Consider the following 18,797-nt stretch of genomic DNA (forward strand, 5'->3'; position numbering starts at 1 on the left):
TTCCAAAAAAACTCAAAATAAAAATATTTCATTTTAAACAAAAGAATTTTAATATTCTACCTTCAGATCTTTTCTAGAGTACCCAAAGGGAAACATTAAGTAAATGTCTATGCTGCCATTTCTACACTGTAGCTTTGAAACTGTATTTTAAGGTCTGGGGTACAGGACAGTAGTAGAGGGTTTGCACAGCACGTGAGGCCCTAGGTTCGATCTCCAGATCACAGAAGCAACTACAAACATCCCAAATCCCCTAAATCTTAAAAACTGAACTTTCAACATTTCCCCTGCTGAACTCCTATATCAAACACAAAATGGAGATGTGACAGTACTACAGAGCCTCATGCTGACCCCAGCAGAGCAGTGCTGATCTCTGCAGCTCACTGGTTTCTCACAGAAAGAGTCCATTCTGCAGGCTATTCATTTAACTAGCCTCCCAGAGACTGTTCTATAAGCATGCATCCCGAGTTCTTACCGGTTCTCCTGGCAATGTCTCTGCAACAGGCTCAGGGACTGGCTCAAGTTTGCCAAGAACTCGGTAGACAGAACGCTTGGTCTGTGTCCTTCGAAGTAATCTTTCTTTGTCCATCAGAATATGATCAATCTGAGTCAAAATTGAGCGTTCAAAGGCACCAAAACCCTACAACAATATTAAACAATGTCAGATAACGCACATCAGTGCTGAAGGCAGCTACACTGGCTTCTCTCTATGTCAGCAGAAAGAGAGAGAGTTGTCTTTTCGGGGGGGGGGGTTTCTGTTAAAAGCTGAGTATAACTACAACAGTTCTCAGAAAAATCTTAGTCTTAAGCAGTCATCACTTTCTTCTGCTCCTTTGTTTTCAATTCTGCTTATTTAAAAGTATTTCATACTTTGAGCACAGAACAAGGCAACCTTTCCAGAATAAAACATTCTAATGGTAGAAGCCAGTAGATGCATACATGTACTCAGACCACACACCTTGCCCAGTTTTCCAGAAGCAAGCTTGGTTTTATCATGCCATTTCTGCAGTGTGCGGTTCCTGTAGATGGTGAAGTCAGCAGAGCGCTTGGCCATGAAGCTTGGATAGTCCTCCATCTCTAGCTTCCTCTTGGGTGGGACCTTTCTCTGTTTCTTCTTCTCTCCCACTAGCTCATCATCTTCACTGGAAATCTCATCACTAGAAAACCAGTAAGAACATCAAGTCCAATGTAAATATTACTTGAATAACAGATTAGGTTCACATCAGATATTTAGACCCTATCCATTATAGTATATTACATCAGAAATATGAGGATGACTTTTTGTTTGGTTGAAAAGAATTTCATGAGCTGGAATGTTCAATGGTTAAGAGCACTGGTTGCCCTTCTGGAGGACTGGAGTTGATTCACAGCATCCACATGATGGCTCACAAAGGTTTGTAATTCCAGTCCCAAGGGGATCTGATACCCTCTTCTGGCCTCTGCAGGCACTGATTATACATGGTGCACAAACATACATGCAGGCAAAACACCTATACACATAAAATAAAAATAAAGATTAAAAAAATGTTTTAAAGTTCATAAGGAGAATCAAAGATTCATGGGAATTTTCAAATAAATATCCCAAGTGCCTAGGTTTAACTTTTTTTTAATGGTAAGCACACCATAAAAAGAAATGAGGTTGTAAAAATATCACTTGAAATGTATATAAAGCAGGCACATACTGTTACAAGGGAAGCTTTAAAACTTTAAAAATTAAACACATATTCACATTTCTGTGACCTTAAATCCCAAAATCAATAAGAGAAACATATTTCCATAACCAACTGTTAAGAAGAGGTGAATAATATTAATCGAACCAAATGAAGAGAAGCTTAATGTGAAGAAAACTGCAAGGGATAGGCACCCACATACGCATTAACCTGAAATGCAGTACAGATCAAAAACAGCAGAGAATGTTCACAGCCACTCTAAACGGGCATTACTCCCTAGCAACTATCTACCTAGCATTATGTTGTCTAACTGGTAATTAAGGAGGACATAAGATCATGGAAGGATGCATACAGGACTCAACATCTGAGATGTGGACATCTGTGAAAGGTTCCAGAGCCACTTCCCCTTGGATACAGAGAGACAACTGTATACATGATGAAAACCATGTGAGGATGAATATACCATAACCTCCAACTACAGGTCCCAGTAGAAAGTGCTCAAGGGGATGGTTGTGACTGAGTCCATGGAATGGGCACAAAGTATTTCATAAACATTAATATTCAAAACATGATTGTGATTTACTAATTATTATAGAACAAAAGAAGGCAAATATTTTGCCTTAGGCTACCAAGATAAGCAGTTACAAAAAAGCTAGAACAAGCACTCTAATCCCTCACTGTCATGTTCTGACCATCAGTTAAATGTAAAAGCGGCTCCATTTTACGTTTATCAGATCCCATATCTGTCTGAGAAGGACATGCCTTTCTTTTTCCTACAGATGAGAAGAATATAAGCAAGCCTATGGTTCTGCTTCCTCCTTACCTCTCTGTATTGGGTTTCGTCCCATTTACTAGATATCTAGTGTCTGGGTACTGGAAGAGCAACTCTTCCTGAAGATCCACCAATGACCTTAACAATGCTTTAAGTGCTTTGTGACCTGGAATAGAAATAAAGCAGAGAAAAGGGATAACTAGTCATGTACAACTCTCTACAATTGCTGTCACTCCCTGTCTTCTGAGAAGTTCTGACTGGGGACAGTGCTAGGGGGAAGACAGTCAGTACTCTCTGAAATCAACTCCATGGAAACTACTCTAGAGCCTATGTCATGTGACGCTAAGGAATAAGCAAGATAGCATATGGAAGGTGCTTAGAAATGTGTCTGCAGATAGAAAGACTTCAGTTGCCAGTTCGTAAAGTCATTAAGTTTGGCAAACTCCTTGCCTGTTATCATAAACAATAAAATCTGCTCCTGATACTAAGTTCTTTGGGTATATCCTACAGGCTACCCTCAGATCTCATGGGTGAGGAGTCTGATAAGCAATTCCTCCTGAAAGGCCCTCCCCTCTTCTGAAGAATGAAGCTCAGTTCTCTCTTTCCTGCCAGATCTCATCTGCCTCTGATCTGAGCTGCAAAGTAGTCTCTCAACCTCTCAAACATATCCTAAAGAAAGTCCCTGTCCACGTACAAAACCCAAGTTAGGGGGCTAGGAACACAGCTCAGTGGGTAAAGCATTTGCTGTATAAGCATGAGGACCAGAGTTCAGATTCCCAGACTTAGGAAAGTTGAGACAGGATCCCCAGAACAACCCGGCTGACTAGACCAAAACAGCAAGCTCCAGGCTTAAATAAGAAACCATGCCTCTTATAAACAAAGTGAAGAACCATCAAAGAAGATATCCCCCTGATGTTAGTCTCTGATCTCCACAGACACAAGCATACATGTGTACTCATACACACAAGAACATATATACACATAAATGCATACCACACACAGGGAAAACAAAGAGCCAAACCAGACAAAAAAAACCTCAAGTTAGTAGTTTCCAACTTATGGTACTGAATTATATATTAATATACATATTAATTTGTACGTGGATAGAACTTGAGAGGCTCAAGCACCAGGCCATGTGGGGCTACACAGAAAGATCCTACCAGGGGAATGGGTTTACTCATAGGACAGTATTCTTACTTGGTTCTAATAGTCAACAGAGAGCATCTATAATACAGGTCAAGATTGTATACATGTATACAATCAATGGCTACAAACTTTCAAAAACAACAACAAAAATCTGGGGCTGTAACTCAGTCAGTAGACTGCTTGCCTAGCATTCATAAAGACCCTGGGATTGATACTCAACAATCACTATAAACTGGGCATGGTGGCACATCTATAATTTCAGAATAATAATTTCAGGAGGTAGAGGCAGGAAGATCAGAAGTCCAAAGTCATCCTCTATACTATGAAAGGAATTTAAAGCAAGCCTGGGCTAGATAGAGACCTTGTCTCAAACAAACCAAAACATTAAAAACTGGACTTCTGCTGTGTGTGGTGTCAGACATCTTTAATCTCAGTATTTGGGAGGCAGAGGCAGGTGGGTCTCTGTGATTTCAAGGCCAACCTGGTCTACAAAGTGAGTTCCAGGACAGCCAGGGTTTCAGAGAAATCTAGTCTCAAACAAAAACCCCCAGACCTCTGAACTCTTGACTTCTGTATTAGAATACCCTACTAAAGAGCTCACAAAATATTGACAGCCAATACTTATTTGTTGAGAGCACTCAGATTCTGCTCTAACAATCAAATCCCACATCTTCAGTAACTGCCAGGCAATCTCTGCCTCAATACCCTCTCACAATTCAAACCTGCCATCTCAAAACAGAACTTTCTTCCATCTGATATTTTCCTCTTGACTTTATTTTTCTTCTGTACTCTGTTTTCACAAATCACTGACATCTGAATTCTTGTAACTCTCTGCATGTAATTGGCTATGAATTCCATATTTTCCATTTAAATTATCATTGATAATTTGTAGGAGGAACAGAGGCAGTGACATCTATGTAAATGTGGGGGCGGTGTAGCCTCAAAAGCATCTCCCATAGGAGGACACAATTGAGGACTGCATGAGACCAATAACAAGAATTGTTCCTTTGTGTAGCCATGGTTCCATCACTTGCCCTTTTTCTTTTTTTTCTTTCTTTTTTTTTGTTTGTTTGTTTGTTTGGTTGGTTGGTTGGTTTTTTTTGAGACAGGGTTTCTTTGTGTAGCCCTGGCTGTCCTGGAACTCACTCTGTAGACCAGGCTGGCCTCGAACTCAGAAATCCGCCTGCCTCTGCCTCCTAAGTGCTGGGATTAAAGGTGTGCACCACCACTGCCCAGCCTTGCCTGTTTTCAAGCTATCATCTCACAGACCTTCCTAACACATACTTTGGCTAAATGATTTTTTTTTTTTTTTTGAGTTTTACCCTGTTTCTTTCTGTCTCCTTGCCCAGCACAGGCAGCCTTTTTTTTTTTTTAATACCATTTTGTATCCTAACCAATCCATTAATGGGATACTACTAACACAAGTTAAACAATAGCTCCATCCACGTCATTCTATTTTAACATAAAGCTAAGAGGCTGGCTACCCAAGAAAACCTTCCCAGACTAGCCAGGAGGAACTTTATGACCTAAAACAACTTTATACACTTTTACATTATCTGTATATAAAGTTATATAAATACAATTTCTTTATTTAAATGAGATTCCTCATCATAACTTTTATAAATTCTATAATCCTTTCATAACCAGTATACATTCATGCAATTTGAAAGGATTTATAATATATTTCCTAAAAATCCCAAATATCTTGTGTGTCAGACCAAGATTATCAATTAATTACTCTCTATCTCTAAAAACAAAATAAAACAAAAATGTAAGTTTTCCACCACAGAAAAGAAGAACAAATATAAATCAGCGCCAGAAATGGTGCCTCATGTACTCAGATCATGTAGAGCTGAGCCAGAAATGGTACATACCTTATATACTCAGATCATGCAGGGCTGAGGCAGGGGGATCATAAGTCAAGACTGACCTGAATACACACCAAAGCATTTCATAAAAAGAAGCATATGAACTCTCATATAGAGCCACTTCTCTGTAAATCAGCTTTCAGGAAATGGATAAATATAGACAAAATGAGTAGAATAAAACAAATTCTACTGCAAAATGAATACTAAAAGAAAAAAGGATAAAGAGCTGGGCATGGTGACACATGCCTTTGATCTCAACACTTGGGAGACAGAGGCAGGTGGATCTCTGAGTTTGAGGCTAGCCTGGTCTACAAAGCGAGGTCTGGGACAGCTAGGGCTGTTATACAGAGAAACTGTGTCTTGCCAAAAAAAATAAAAATAAAAGGCTGAGGATATAATAATTTTAAAGGCAAAACTGCCTTCCTAGGAAAGCACTGAGAAAAAGCCCATGACAACATAGGTGGGAGACAGGATCTTACTCTGCCACTGTTTTACATTTTTCTCTAGCAAACTTAGGCTTGGTGGTGGTGTTTCTGTAGGATGACACGCTGTGAGCACTTACACAGTCATGAGAGTATGGTCAGTTTTGTTTTCTCCTGTGCTAAAGATTAAGTCTAGGGCTTCACATGCTGCTAGGCTAGTACAGTAACTTTATAAGAGATAAATACCATTTCCACAAACTCATTTTGTTTCTGAAAAACTGATTCAATTGAAACCATGGAACTAGAAAAGATCACACATACTCTCTTTCATTAGAGGTTCGTAGCTCCAAATCTTTAGACAGGAGTACACATCCTGGAGTAATTGCAAAAATCAGGAAAGTAAAAAGGGGTCATTGCCAGGGTGGGGAGACGAAAAACAATAAACAGGAAACCAATGAACAACTGATCTGATCAGGGAAAAGGGAACAAAGTGGGGGCTCAAATTAGGGAGTGGAAGGGAGAGAAACACAGATGGAAGAAGGGTGTCTGATAAAGTCACAAGGAATGATACTATTAATTATTTACTTAAAACTTTAATACATGTTAGTCCAAATATAAATATACATATACAGTTTGAGTGAAAATTTCTCATCTGGGTTCACAATCTCCTCATAAAGAACCAAAGAAGCCCTAACAAAAACCAGGCATGAGAAGCCTTCCCTTGAGCTGTTGGTCAGGACCATCTAAGAGACACCCAAAACATACAGACTATTGCTATTGCCCAAAGGTGGGAGGTTAAGTCCCTACTGCTGAAGACATCGTGCACATCAGACCCGAGCCCACAGGCCTGGCAGATGGTACTGGCCTGAGTGTTCCTCCCTGGGGACTAGCTCTCATGTACCCAAAGGTGCCATGCACACTTCCAGAGGAAAAAAGCAGCCAACAACCACAACAACCAGCAAGGTACAATAACCATGAAGGTGCAGTAGTGGCACACCTTGGCAGAAACCAAGAGCTTCTCGGTGCACTTAAGATCCATTCAACAAAAAGGAAATCATGCCTAGTATTGGAAACTAGCAAAATATGCCCAGTGAAGTCATGGATCTCGGAAGAGAATCTACAACTACTAATTTACAAACCATAAACCCTAATTACACTCTACATATTTGTCTTTATACCCACAGATTATTGTAGTCCTCACCTCTCATCAAGGAAACTTCTTTTTACACAGATGAAGATCATTCATAAAATCTCAACCAATCAAAATGCAGAGCTGTGGAGACTAGTCCCAAAGGTTGTATCTATAAAACAATTCCTGAATCTAAGACTCAGGGAGCAAACATTAAGAGAGGGTGGAAAGATTTTTAAAAGCCATAGGAACAGAGAGTTTGCTGTGAAATTGTCTCCTAGTAAGCTACACCCATAAAGTCTCACCAACATGACTGCCTAACCATGAGATGAACAAGTTCAATGATAGACATGTCAAAGTAGGAAAGCCCATGAGGCCTCATTCCTAGACAAAGAACTACAGGCAAATTAGGAATGCTGAGAGCAGAAATAGTCTTTTCCACAGAAGAGCACACCTATTAGTTATCCAATGCCAAATGGTCAGCCCTGAATACACATACACACACACACACACACGCCTGCACACATATACATGCGCACACACGTAACATTATACAGACTGAGAAACTAATATTTAACTATATATACATACATACATACATACACATGCATACATGTATGTAATAACAATTAATGAAAAAAAAAGGCCATGAATTTGAAATAGAGGGAGAGGCAGATATATGAAACGGTTTGGAGGGAGAAAAGGGAAAGAAGAAATGATGTAATTACATTCTCAAAGGGGAAAAAAATCCCTTGGACCAAGTAGGCACTGAGAAAATGAAAATGAAAAACAAGCCAGGTGTGGTAGTGCCTGCCTACAATAGAAGCACTTGTGAAGTTGAAGCAGGAGGATCACAATTTTAGAACAGCCTGGGCTACATAACAAAACCTGTTCTCATAAAGACAGATGTACCAATCACCAGACTAAACCTTAGGTTAAGAATATGCCAGTTGTCTCTGGCTCTCTTCTCTTCCTGACCCCTTTCTGCCTCTCTCTTCCCCATCCCCTCCCCCCTCGTGTTCCTGGCCAGCCTCTTCCCTTCTCTCTCTGTCCTGTATCCCCTCTCTTTTTCTGCCTCTACTCCCTTCTCAACCCCCCTTCCAATGCCCCCAAATAAACCCTATTCTATACTAAGAAAAAAAAAGAATATGCCATAAGGGTAACATAACTCCACTAGTACAAGGGAACTAAAAAACCGAGATTCATAGATGAGAGGAAATGGAGAATTATCATTTAATAGTGCAATTACTTTTGGGGGTATGAACATGTTCTGGAGAAAGACAGTACTAATGGTTGGTACAATATAAATTGTACTTAGTGACACTAATCTATACATTTAAAGTGGTTTAACAAAGGCTAGATTTATGTCAAAATAGTTCACAACAATAAAAACAATAACAAAACTGATATAGTTCAGTAGTAGCTGAGCAGTTATGTAGCACGAAAAGGGCCTTGGGTTCAAACCAGCACCACCATCCACAATCAACCAAACAGAAACCTAAAACATAATGACTTAAAGCCCAAGTCCAGAGTACAGTAAATAATTCTAATCTATCTTTATAGGGGGCAAAATACTTATTTAAAACTGAGTTTATTCAAAATGATCAGAAAAAATGGAATTTTTAGACTTTAAAAGGAAGCACCGTATGGCAGATGACCCCTGATAACCTTAACTGAATCAAGCAATCAGAAACAAACAAAACTATCAGCATATCCAGTTCCAGGAGATTCAATGCCCTCTTCTGACCTCAGCAGGTACCAGGCACATATGTAGTGCACATACATATGCAGGCAAAATACTCATAACATAAAAAATTGGTTAAAAATATTTTTAAAGGAAAGAGGCTACAAAACAGTGTGCTACAGCTGCTTGGCAACTGGCAAGTCACAGTCTGACACCAACATGTGGCATAACCCATGTAAAGGGATCTAATGAAACACAACTTTTCCTTCCTTCTTTTCCTTTTTCTTTTCTCTTCTTTTCTTTTCTTTTCTGTTTTTCCCTCAAGATATGGTACCTCTGTGTAGCCCTGGCTGTCCTGAATTCTCCGTAGACCAGGCTGGCCTCAAACTCAGTGATCTACCTCCCTGTGCCTCCTGAGTGCTGGGATTAAAGGGATGTGCCACTATGGCCCAGCGAAAGACTACAATCTTTAAGGGCCACTCTCAAGGACTTTCTATTTTGTCCCAGCGTTTTTTGTTTTGTTTTTTAATCTACTGCGGATCCATTCAATGTTATCAATCCAACAAGAAAGTAGAGAGCCAGCATCAGTAAATCAAAGTGCCTTTCTGTTAACACTCATCGTTCTCATTTCTTACACCCCTTACCCACTCAGAAAGTAGCCCTTAAGTATAGTACAAGCTCCATTCAGCATGTCAAGAGACTATCCAGAAATGAACTCTATAATTATTTACATTTTTAAGCCCCCCTAACCTCATACACACACAGAGTTAATCAAATCAATTATCACAGTGGCCATACACAGGTAACTTCCCATAAACAGACTTAGAAAACAGGACTCAGTTTTCACTTCTTTACAAATATGAAGCCCACACTTCTGCCTAGTATGCAAATGCTGGGGTGGTAAGGTGCTTCACCCAGAAAAAGTGCTTACTATGAGCCTAATGATCCACATTTGACCCCCTAGAACCCACATGGTGGAAGGAGAGAACTGACTCTTGCAAGAAGTCCTCTGACGTCTACATGAGCAAGGTATCCAAACCAACAACCCCCCACATCCCACTTATAAATAAAGAGATGCTGTGTAAAACCTACAGACACAAAGGAGCAGTCCTTTGCTGAAGGTAAAAGGCCTCCACAAAGCCATAGAAAGAGAGTGAAGAATCTGAAGACTCAAATCCAAAAGTGAATTCTTCAAATTCTTCTTAGGCAAAGTAAATATCCTCTTTATTATTCATACAGAACCGAATTCTATTTGTCCAACACTATGAATAATAGATAACTGAAATCAACAGTTTCTAATTCACCTCTAATTTTTCTGCTAACGATTACAGAGTTAAAAAGTTAAGAGAGGCAATGAAGACTCACTGTTCGAATCCTCTTGGCATATAGCCACAAAACAAATGGAGACTGTCAAGGATATTTGTGTTTAGTTTGCCCTACATGGTCCATTTCCAGAAGCCTTTTTCTTAAGAGGAGATTAAGAAAGACATATGCTTTCCCACACTAGCAAGACTCAATATAAGTAGCTACCAGTGTTAGGAATAATTCTGAATACAGAACAAGGGAAAGAGCACTTTATTGAGAGTCCAGAGTCCAAAGGACCAATTTAATCTCTTTTGAGGCTCAATTTTCTCACCTATATAATGTAGGCAATTCTTTCCCTGTTGATCTTATAAAAATTTGGTAAAAATGATAGTTGTATTATTATTTATTTTACATATTTTGGATATTTTCCTAAAAGCTTTAGAAAGAGAAGGTCTGTTACTGTGAAACCATCATCTCCTACAAGGTCAAAATCTTTTAAGAGCTGCATGTGCTGAGCTACAGCATTAAGACTGGACTGGACTGGTATTCACTGCTCCTGATATTCATTTACATACTACTCATTTGCAAGCGTTTCTATAAATGTCATCAGTCTAAAAATCATCTTCATCTAACAAGTTTATGTTTCCTGATCCATCTAGATTGCCCAATTCTAGCAAAATTGTAGGCACAGAATCAGTTTGAATGTGTGCTAATTAGATTATAAAGTAGCAAGTGAATTTGTGGCACTGGAAGGAGAGAAAATGATAAGTGTATGAATATGTAAAGTAAAATGAAACTAGCCTTTCCCCTTTTTAAATGTCTATATAGTTATTGTAAATAAGTACGCAAACACACAATTATTTACATCCAAGTACACACAAGCTTTCCTTCATCACCCCAGATGAGACACACTGAGCTGGAATTTGCAGATTGTAAGAGTCTCTTTTTTTTCTTGATCAAAAGTAACTCCAAAACTAGAGCTAAAGTACAGGTCAAAATGACACAGGAAAGACTGGCCCAGAACAATACTTCTCATTCAAATCCACACAAGCCTGCCACTTGCACTAGTCATCCCCAGCAATTAATCCCCCAAGAAAGACGTTTGATTAAATCTTTTCAAGCAAATCCTTTGCTTTGCTTTTGTTAGTTCACTTCTTGTCAACATCTATTAAAATATGCCTTTAATTCTCCCACAATCTTAAAAAACACCGATTCCACTGTCTTCAACTTTAATCAACTGTATGGCCGGCATTTTTCATTTCATAATAATGTGCTGCTTGGAATTCAAGAGGCAGGCTCAGCATCAATCATCTGGTAAGAATTTTTCCACTGCAATAAATATGCAAATGAGGAGAGCCAGTCAGTCGTATTTCAGGCCCGACTTGCTAGTGTTTTAAAAAAGACACAAATTTATTAATTGCCGGTGGCCAGAGGAATCCTATTACTTTGGGCATTGATTACAAAGCTGTGTGAGTGATTATTGTGCAACTCGCGGGCTACCCAGGCATGAGGAAAAATTATTAAAGCAAGGCAGAGATTATCAACTCAGAATAACAATAAGCCTTAACATTTAGGCCCTAACTTCTTCAACAAAGAATTACGTGAAGGCTTCACTGTATCATAATTCCGAATTCTGTCAGTATTACTGTTTGGGCTTGTTCTATATTCCCCAAGCAGAATGGCGTTACCAGTAGGAAAGAGGGCTGCAGGTTACAGTTCCTCAACAACCACCATTTGGATGAATGGCTATCATTTCCAATGTATATCCAACTGGAATTTGTGTATTTCCATGTAAGGATGCAGACATTCAGGTATACACATTCTCACGCAGAGCTTTAGACAAATGGGCAACTGTGGCAGGGACTGTGGCTCTGACTAGACAGTGGAGGGAGACAGGCACCTCTGGGATGGCTATTTCTGTGGACCAAAAGTACAATTTTCTTAATGGTGTAAAAATAACAAGAATATAACTTTTTCAAGCAGAGTATGGGGACTTATATTCTAAAATCATGAATGCTAAGCCATAAGCAGACTTGGGTTTTCAAACCTCAGAGGGTATGGCTTTAGAAGACGTGCAGCCTGTGGAAGTCTATGGAGAAAACAGCTTGATGGGCTAATTCAGAATGCAAAGTGTTTTTGTAAGAAACATTCAACTCAAGATATATTAAATAAAATAAGAAAGAGGACTCAGTGGACAAAACTTACTATTTTTTTTTCTTTTAAGAGAATAATGTGGGGAATTGGGCAAGTGAGTAGAAGTTGAAAGGAGGGAAAGATGAAGAGACATATGGTGAAATATATGCTGAGTGAGCCCCTGTGCAGAAAGAAACAAAAAAGAAAAAATCCTCACCATTTTACATTACTGCCACACTAAGTAACATGATAAATAGAGTACATTTGAGTTCTGTGGAGGGACATCCCACTCAAGCTGTAATTTCTGACCAGGCATGAATTTATAAGGAAGAGAAAGGAACTGCAGAATTTCTCAGGTTTCCCTGAATAGTCTCTCAAACACCTTGATGAAGTGCCAATAAATCCTTAAAAAGCCCTATAGGACACAACAATCTAACTGATCAATGTACTTGCAGAAATCCTCGACAGCTACCTTCCTGCACGGGTCCTACTCTGCCTCCACTACTCTTGAATACTTTCCTAAAAAGGAAAATTCATTTCCCCCCCTTTAAATAGAAAGAGTAAATATTCAGAATACAAGGTACTTAAAATCTGAGTTTATTTACAAGTGATTATTTAAACTGCCGAGCAGTGGTTACCCAGGAAGAGTAGGGAGACTTTCATTTGTATTTGATATACTTTTGAACTGTTTGAATATTTTATAAGCATACATTACTTTCATAATTTAAAATTTTATTAAAATTTAAAGTAAACTGTGAAGTAAGGAAAGTTATTAAAAATAAAATTAGAACCAAAACCTAAGCAACTCTCTCTTAATTCATGGAAAATAGTCTTGAGAAGCCCCACCAGCCTAATGGATATTAGGACTTCTATTTCTAAAATATAATATGATTCTTTCCTATTGTAAAACTGACCAAATTCTCAAAATCCTATGGGTATACAAATAAACCCAATGAAAAGTGACATACAAGTAAATCCAATAAAAAAGGGGGGTTAGAAAGTGCCTTCTTGAAGCAGGATTTCATGTAGAATTAGTCACTTTTACCTAAGGGTCACTTCCATCATTAGCAAAATCATCACATTCTACTATGTATCTGATTTCTTTTCTTCTTTCTTCCCCCCCCCCCAATTCTCTTTTGTTTTGTTTGCTTTAAGATTTATTTTTATGTATGAGTATACTGTCGCTCTCTTCAGACACACCAGAAAAGGGCATCAGATCCCATTACAGATGGTTGTGAGCCACCATGTGGTTGCTGGGAATTGAACTCAGGACCTCTGGAAGAGCTGTCAGTGCTCTTAACCACCGAGCCATCTCTCCAACCCCCTCCCTAACTCCCCACCCAACGCCTTTGGTTTTTTTTGAGACAGGGTTTCTTTGTGTAGTCCTGACTGTCCTGGAACTCACTCTGTAGGTCAGGCTGGCCTTGAACTCAGACCTTAGCATCTAACACATCACCTGGGCCAGAATGAATTTCTATGAATATTTTCATCTCAGAAAGTCAATGCAAAATATCTGACTATGCAAAATATCTGACTACACTATTTTGTCTAAAATCTAAATGCAAACAAAAGATGAACTCTTGAGGATGACGGTGAACTTCTTTCTGATCAGCCTCTAGAGTGCGAGGATTGAAAGCCTGCAGTAGCACATCCAACCCATGCTAGCAAACACTGTACTGACTGAGCTACACCCCAGCTCCAGGTTTAGGAACTTAAAATCATAAAATAAGCACATTCTCATGAAGACTTAGTGATTATTAGTACATAATAAACTGAGCCATAAAATTTCAAACAATGTCTCAATTGTGTTTCTTTGAGTACTAGTGAGACCAAGAGTTATTTATTCAGTAACTCAGAATGAATCACTTTGAGAGGTTGTATTCATATAAAATCATATAAATAATGCGTTCTGCATTCAAAGCAGTTTACTAAAACCCACATCTTCCTATGAGCACTCTGAAATCAAAGGCTATATTCCCTTGCTGTGCTTAGGACTGGTAAATGGTGGAGTTTGTGTTGCTGAATACATATAGAGGTGAATCTATACTATATTGATGAGTATATATACTCCGGTGACAGGCTAATCTATTTTTGTTATACTTGTGCTTTGTGTTTTTATGTTCGGCCACAGGGTTTCAAGTAGCCCAGGCTGGCCTCACATTCTTTATATAGCCAGGGTGATCTTGAACTCTTGATACTTGTGGCTCCTTTTCAAGTGCTGGGATCATGGGCAGGCACTACATACCCCAACTCCCTAATCTTGACATGTAAATTTTATACGTTAATTTCAAGACTTCAAATAACTGAACATATAATCTAATATTTATTCACATAATCTTTTCAAGAAGAAACAAATACTGTGACCAGAGGCCTATATAACTTAAGAAAAGACTCTATTATCTCATTTAAATCCTTCCAGTAGTAACCCCTGTGGGGTAGACACTGTTAATCTACGTATATTTTAATATAAAAAAAAGTTACCGAGCTTTAAAAAGACCTGAAGTTTTCATTTTCTCTTTTTTATTTACTTTAATCTTATACAAAAACATTGGTGTTTTGTCTGCATGTATTTCTGTGTGAGGCTGTTAGATTCCCTGGAATTGAAGTTATAGCTTTGAGCTGCCATGTGGGTGCTGGCAATTGAACCTAGGTCCTCTGGAAGAACATCCAGCACTCTTAACCATGGAGCCATCTCTCAACTCCTGAAGTTTTGTTTTCTATATTAATGCATCCTTCTGGATTATGAAGCAAAACTACACAAGGAACCAAGTCCAATCAAATTTCAGCTACTATATTGCTAGGAGCATGGCTTAGCTGTAAACACTTGCCTGAATGCACAAGGCCCTGAGTTTAATCTCTAGCACAGATTAAACAAACAAATAATTATCTTAAATATTTTCTGAAATTGTGTGACTTTACTTAATATTATTATACATTCTAAGTACATCCATTTTCCTCCAAATTCTCCCTCCACCACCCTGGCCTCACTCACTCTGAGCATCAGATCTCATTACAGACGGTTGTGAGCCACCACGTGGTTGCTGGGAATTGAACTCAAGTGCTGTTAACCGCTGAGCCATCTCACCAGCCCCCATTCCTCCAAATTCTTATTTAAAGCTAACTAGGATTTCATTTTACATAAAATCCAATGCAAAGTTCCCCAGCTTTTGTTCTGAATGACCATCCTAACTACATAGAAGTTCACTGAATTGTAAAGTCTTTGGGTCTGATTAATTTCACTGTGTGATTTCTTTTCTGCAGCATTTTTATCATAAAGTTTAAAATAATAATTATTATAGAAATACTTTAAGATAAATTTAATTACGTCTATGTGGAGGAGGTGCACGTGAGTGTAGGAAGCCAAAAGTGGGCATAAGAGGTCCTGAAGCTGGAGTTACCAGCAATTGTAAGCGAGCAATGATGCTAGAAACACACCTATGCTCCTCTGTAAGAACAGGAAGCATTCTTAAAACACCAAGCCACCGCCTCAATTCCCAAAATCTTTCTTCAATTACTAAAGCATAGCAAAATTTCCCATTTCAATATCACCACTTAATAAGAAAACACTAATGAGACTCTACTAAAATGTTTCATCCAAATTTGGTTCCCACAATTGAAAACACAATGTAGGAAATGGAAGGAAGCCCAAATATTAAAAACAAAACCAAGTCCCACTAGGAAGAGACAAAGGAACATGAGTATTTTAAAAAGGCTGTGCTAAGGAACAGAATAATAAGTCTCAAAACTTCAAATAGCCAAACACAGACAAGATGCTTAAAATTATACTTTTTTAAAAAAAGTGAAAACTATTGAGACATTAAAAAAAAAAAAAAAAAAAACCATGTGATAAATGACATCTAATATCAAGGTCACTGTAATCAGTTTCTTGGCCTGGGGATAAAGCTCATAGGTATAGCACCATGCTAAAACATGTAAAACTCTGGGTCCCATCCCTAATACTACAAAAATACACATACATATTTATAAAATAAAATATTTTTTCTGATAATTCTCGATGCTGTCAAGAATGTAAGGAAAAGTCCATTCACAACAGATAAGAGTTTAATTAGCTCTGCACATCCAGAAAGCAGTCGGGTAAAATGCATAAGAATTATACACATGTACGTTTCCTTCCACAGCTACAAATTAATCATAAAGAAATGAATTTTAAAGCAAAGAGATAGGTACAAAAAGTATTTTCAGCATTGTTTGGGAAAAAATATAAAAACCTTTGTTGCCCATTAAGGAATTGCTTAATTTTATCTTAATCAGAAATGTTCTTGTGTAACAGTTGAAAAGGTACATATAAATGGAGCTTGGTTTAAACAAACTAAACCATGAAGGAAAAAAATCAATCTGAATATGGAACGGGCACATTACAACATTACTAAGACTATTAACTTGCTTAGGTGAGGTGATGAGTACATAAAAAATGTCCTCATTTTTTAAAAAGTCATATACATAAATATTTACAGGCAACATGCATGGTCTTATGATTGTTATTAACAAACTATTTCAAAAAGAACAAAGAAAGAGGGGTCAGGTATGAACACCAAATACAGGACACCCAAGGCATGAGCTCACTTACATTGTTTTTACATTTTTACTGATAGAAAGTATCTGAAAAGATATACAATAAACAGATTTGTTAAAAATGGCTCTCACTAGGCTGTTGTGGCACAAGCCTTTAATCCCAGCACTCAGGAGGCAGAGGCAGACAGATCACTGAGTTCGAAGCCAGCCTCATCTAAAGAGTAAGTTCTAGGACAGCTAGTGCTACACAGAGAAACCCTGTCTCAAAAATAAAACAAAATAAAATAAAATAGGAAAAGAATGGTTATCTCTAGAGAAAATACTGAAAACAGAAAGGACTGTAACATTCTACAGTGTATATTTCAGTGTTATTTGAGGTAAGAGAAGCATATTCAGCTTTGTTAGAAAAAATGTTTTTGTAACAAACAAGTTTTATGACTTCAAAACATTTTTCAGAAAATTTTTAATTTATGTATATGACTGTATGCCACATGTACAGTGTATAGAAGCCAGAAGAGGGCACTGGATACTCTGGAGCTGAAGTGACAGGCAGTTATAAGCTGCCCAGCTTGCATGTTGGGAATCGAACTCCAGTCTTCTGAAAGAACAGCAAGCTCTTTTAATTGCTGAGCCATTTCTCTAGCTATTTTGACTTATTTAAAAGGGCAATGAAGATCAAATAAAGCAAAGTCTGGCAGGGTAGAGCATGCCTATAATCTGAAAACTCAAGAAGCTAAAACGGTCACAAGTTTGAGGCCAGCCTGAGCTGTATAGCAAGTAGCAAGTTAGCAAGACTCTAAAACAAATAAATAAAAAATAATAAAATAAATATCTTCAAAAATATAAAGAGATGGGGTTGGAGATATGGTGCAATGATCAAGAGACTTGGCTGTTTCCAAGTTCAATTCCTAACACCTATACAGACTCACAATTGTCTGTGACTTCAGTTCTAGGAGACCTGACACCCTATATGGGCGCCAGGCACACAAGCGATGCACAGCCATGCATGCAGGCAAACATCCATGTACATAAAATAAAATTTAATTAGAAGAGGAGGAGGAAGAGGCCAGATGTGGTAGTGCATATCTTGAATCCCAGCACTTCAGAGGCAGAGGCAGGGGATCTCTGTGAGTTTGAAGCCAGCCTGATCTATATGAGTTCACAGAGACCCTGCCCCCTTTCCCCCGACACCCCCAAAAAAATCTATCTACCTACCTACCTACTTACCTACCTACCTAAGGAGGGTGTCTTCTTCTAAGGTAAATTTAATTCTCTGTTAACAATGAAAAAATCTAGCAAAAAGGAGGGGCAGGTTAAAGTGAAACCAGGAACCTGTGTGAGGACATACATATTAGTCTTAGTACTTCGGAGGGCTAATGTAGGAGGATCCTGAGTTCAAAGTCAACCTGGGCCTCAGAATGAAAGTCTGTCTCCTAAAAAGAAAGAAGAAGAGGAAGAGGAAGAGGAAGAGAAAGAGAAAGAAGGAAGGGAAGAAGGGAGGGAGGGGGAAGGGGAAGAGGAGGAGGAAGAGGAAGAAAGGAAGAAAAGAGAAACTAGGAGGAATAAGAGGTAGTTTTCAGATTGAATGACAAGAAAAACTCCTTCATCCCTAGAACGAGTTTAAATTTCTTCCTATTTGATTCACAAAGAAAATAACAAGGACCAATAACTAAGGTAGAAAATGCTTGCCCTCATTAAATACTGTGAAATGTAAATTAAAAGAAATGTAAATTAAAATATGCACACGATTTCCCACATATCAAAGCAGCAAAGATGAAACAAAATTACAATACCCAATGTTGACAAGGGTAGGAAGCTGATGTTGGTATAAATAAAACAAGAGTATAAACTTCTCTGGAGAGCACCTGGTGATAGGGATCAAAAGCCTTAAAGTTTCAACTGTCCTGGAAAATGCAGATTCCACATCTAGATTTACTTTCTGTAACAAGGTGATCCTGAATGTGACATTCAGTAACAAAGATTTCTGTTCATCATTTAGGAAAATGAAAACCTGGAACAATCCAAATGTCCAATAATAAAGAAGTGGTTAAACTACCATATAATGAAAGTCTACACTGTCATTAGAAATAATGCTGTGGGGGCTGGAGAGATGGCTCAGTGGTTAAGAGTGCTGACTG

At 38.3% G+C, this 18,797-nt stretch overlaps 1 protein-coding gene across 1 annotated transcript in view; it reads right to left on the reverse strand.

The window, feature by feature from the left end:
• Aatf (apoptosis antagonizing transcription factor) overlaps window positions 1–18,797 on the reverse strand; it is a 99,859-nt gene that overhangs the window by 54,134 nt on the left and 26,928 nt on the right. The window contains exons 6-8 of the mRNA XM_031350836.1: window positions 2,491–2,605; window positions 956–1,154; window positions 473–637 (exon numbers count right to left, since the gene is read on the reverse strand). Of these exons, the coding sequence (XP_031206696.1) occupies window positions 473–637; window positions 956–1,154; window positions 2,491–2,605 (479 nt within the window). The remainder of the gene's footprint in view (window positions 1–472; window positions 638–955; window positions 1,155–2,490; window positions 2,606–18,797) is intronic.

Source organism: Mastomys coucha, unplaced genomic scaffold, assembly GCF_008632895.1.
Source record: "Mastomys coucha isolate ucsf_1 unplaced genomic scaffold, UCSF_Mcou_1 pScaffold5, whole genome shotgun sequence".
Classification (NCBI taxonomy): domain Eukaryota; kingdom Metazoa; phylum Chordata; class Mammalia; order Rodentia; family Muridae; genus Mastomys; species Mastomys coucha.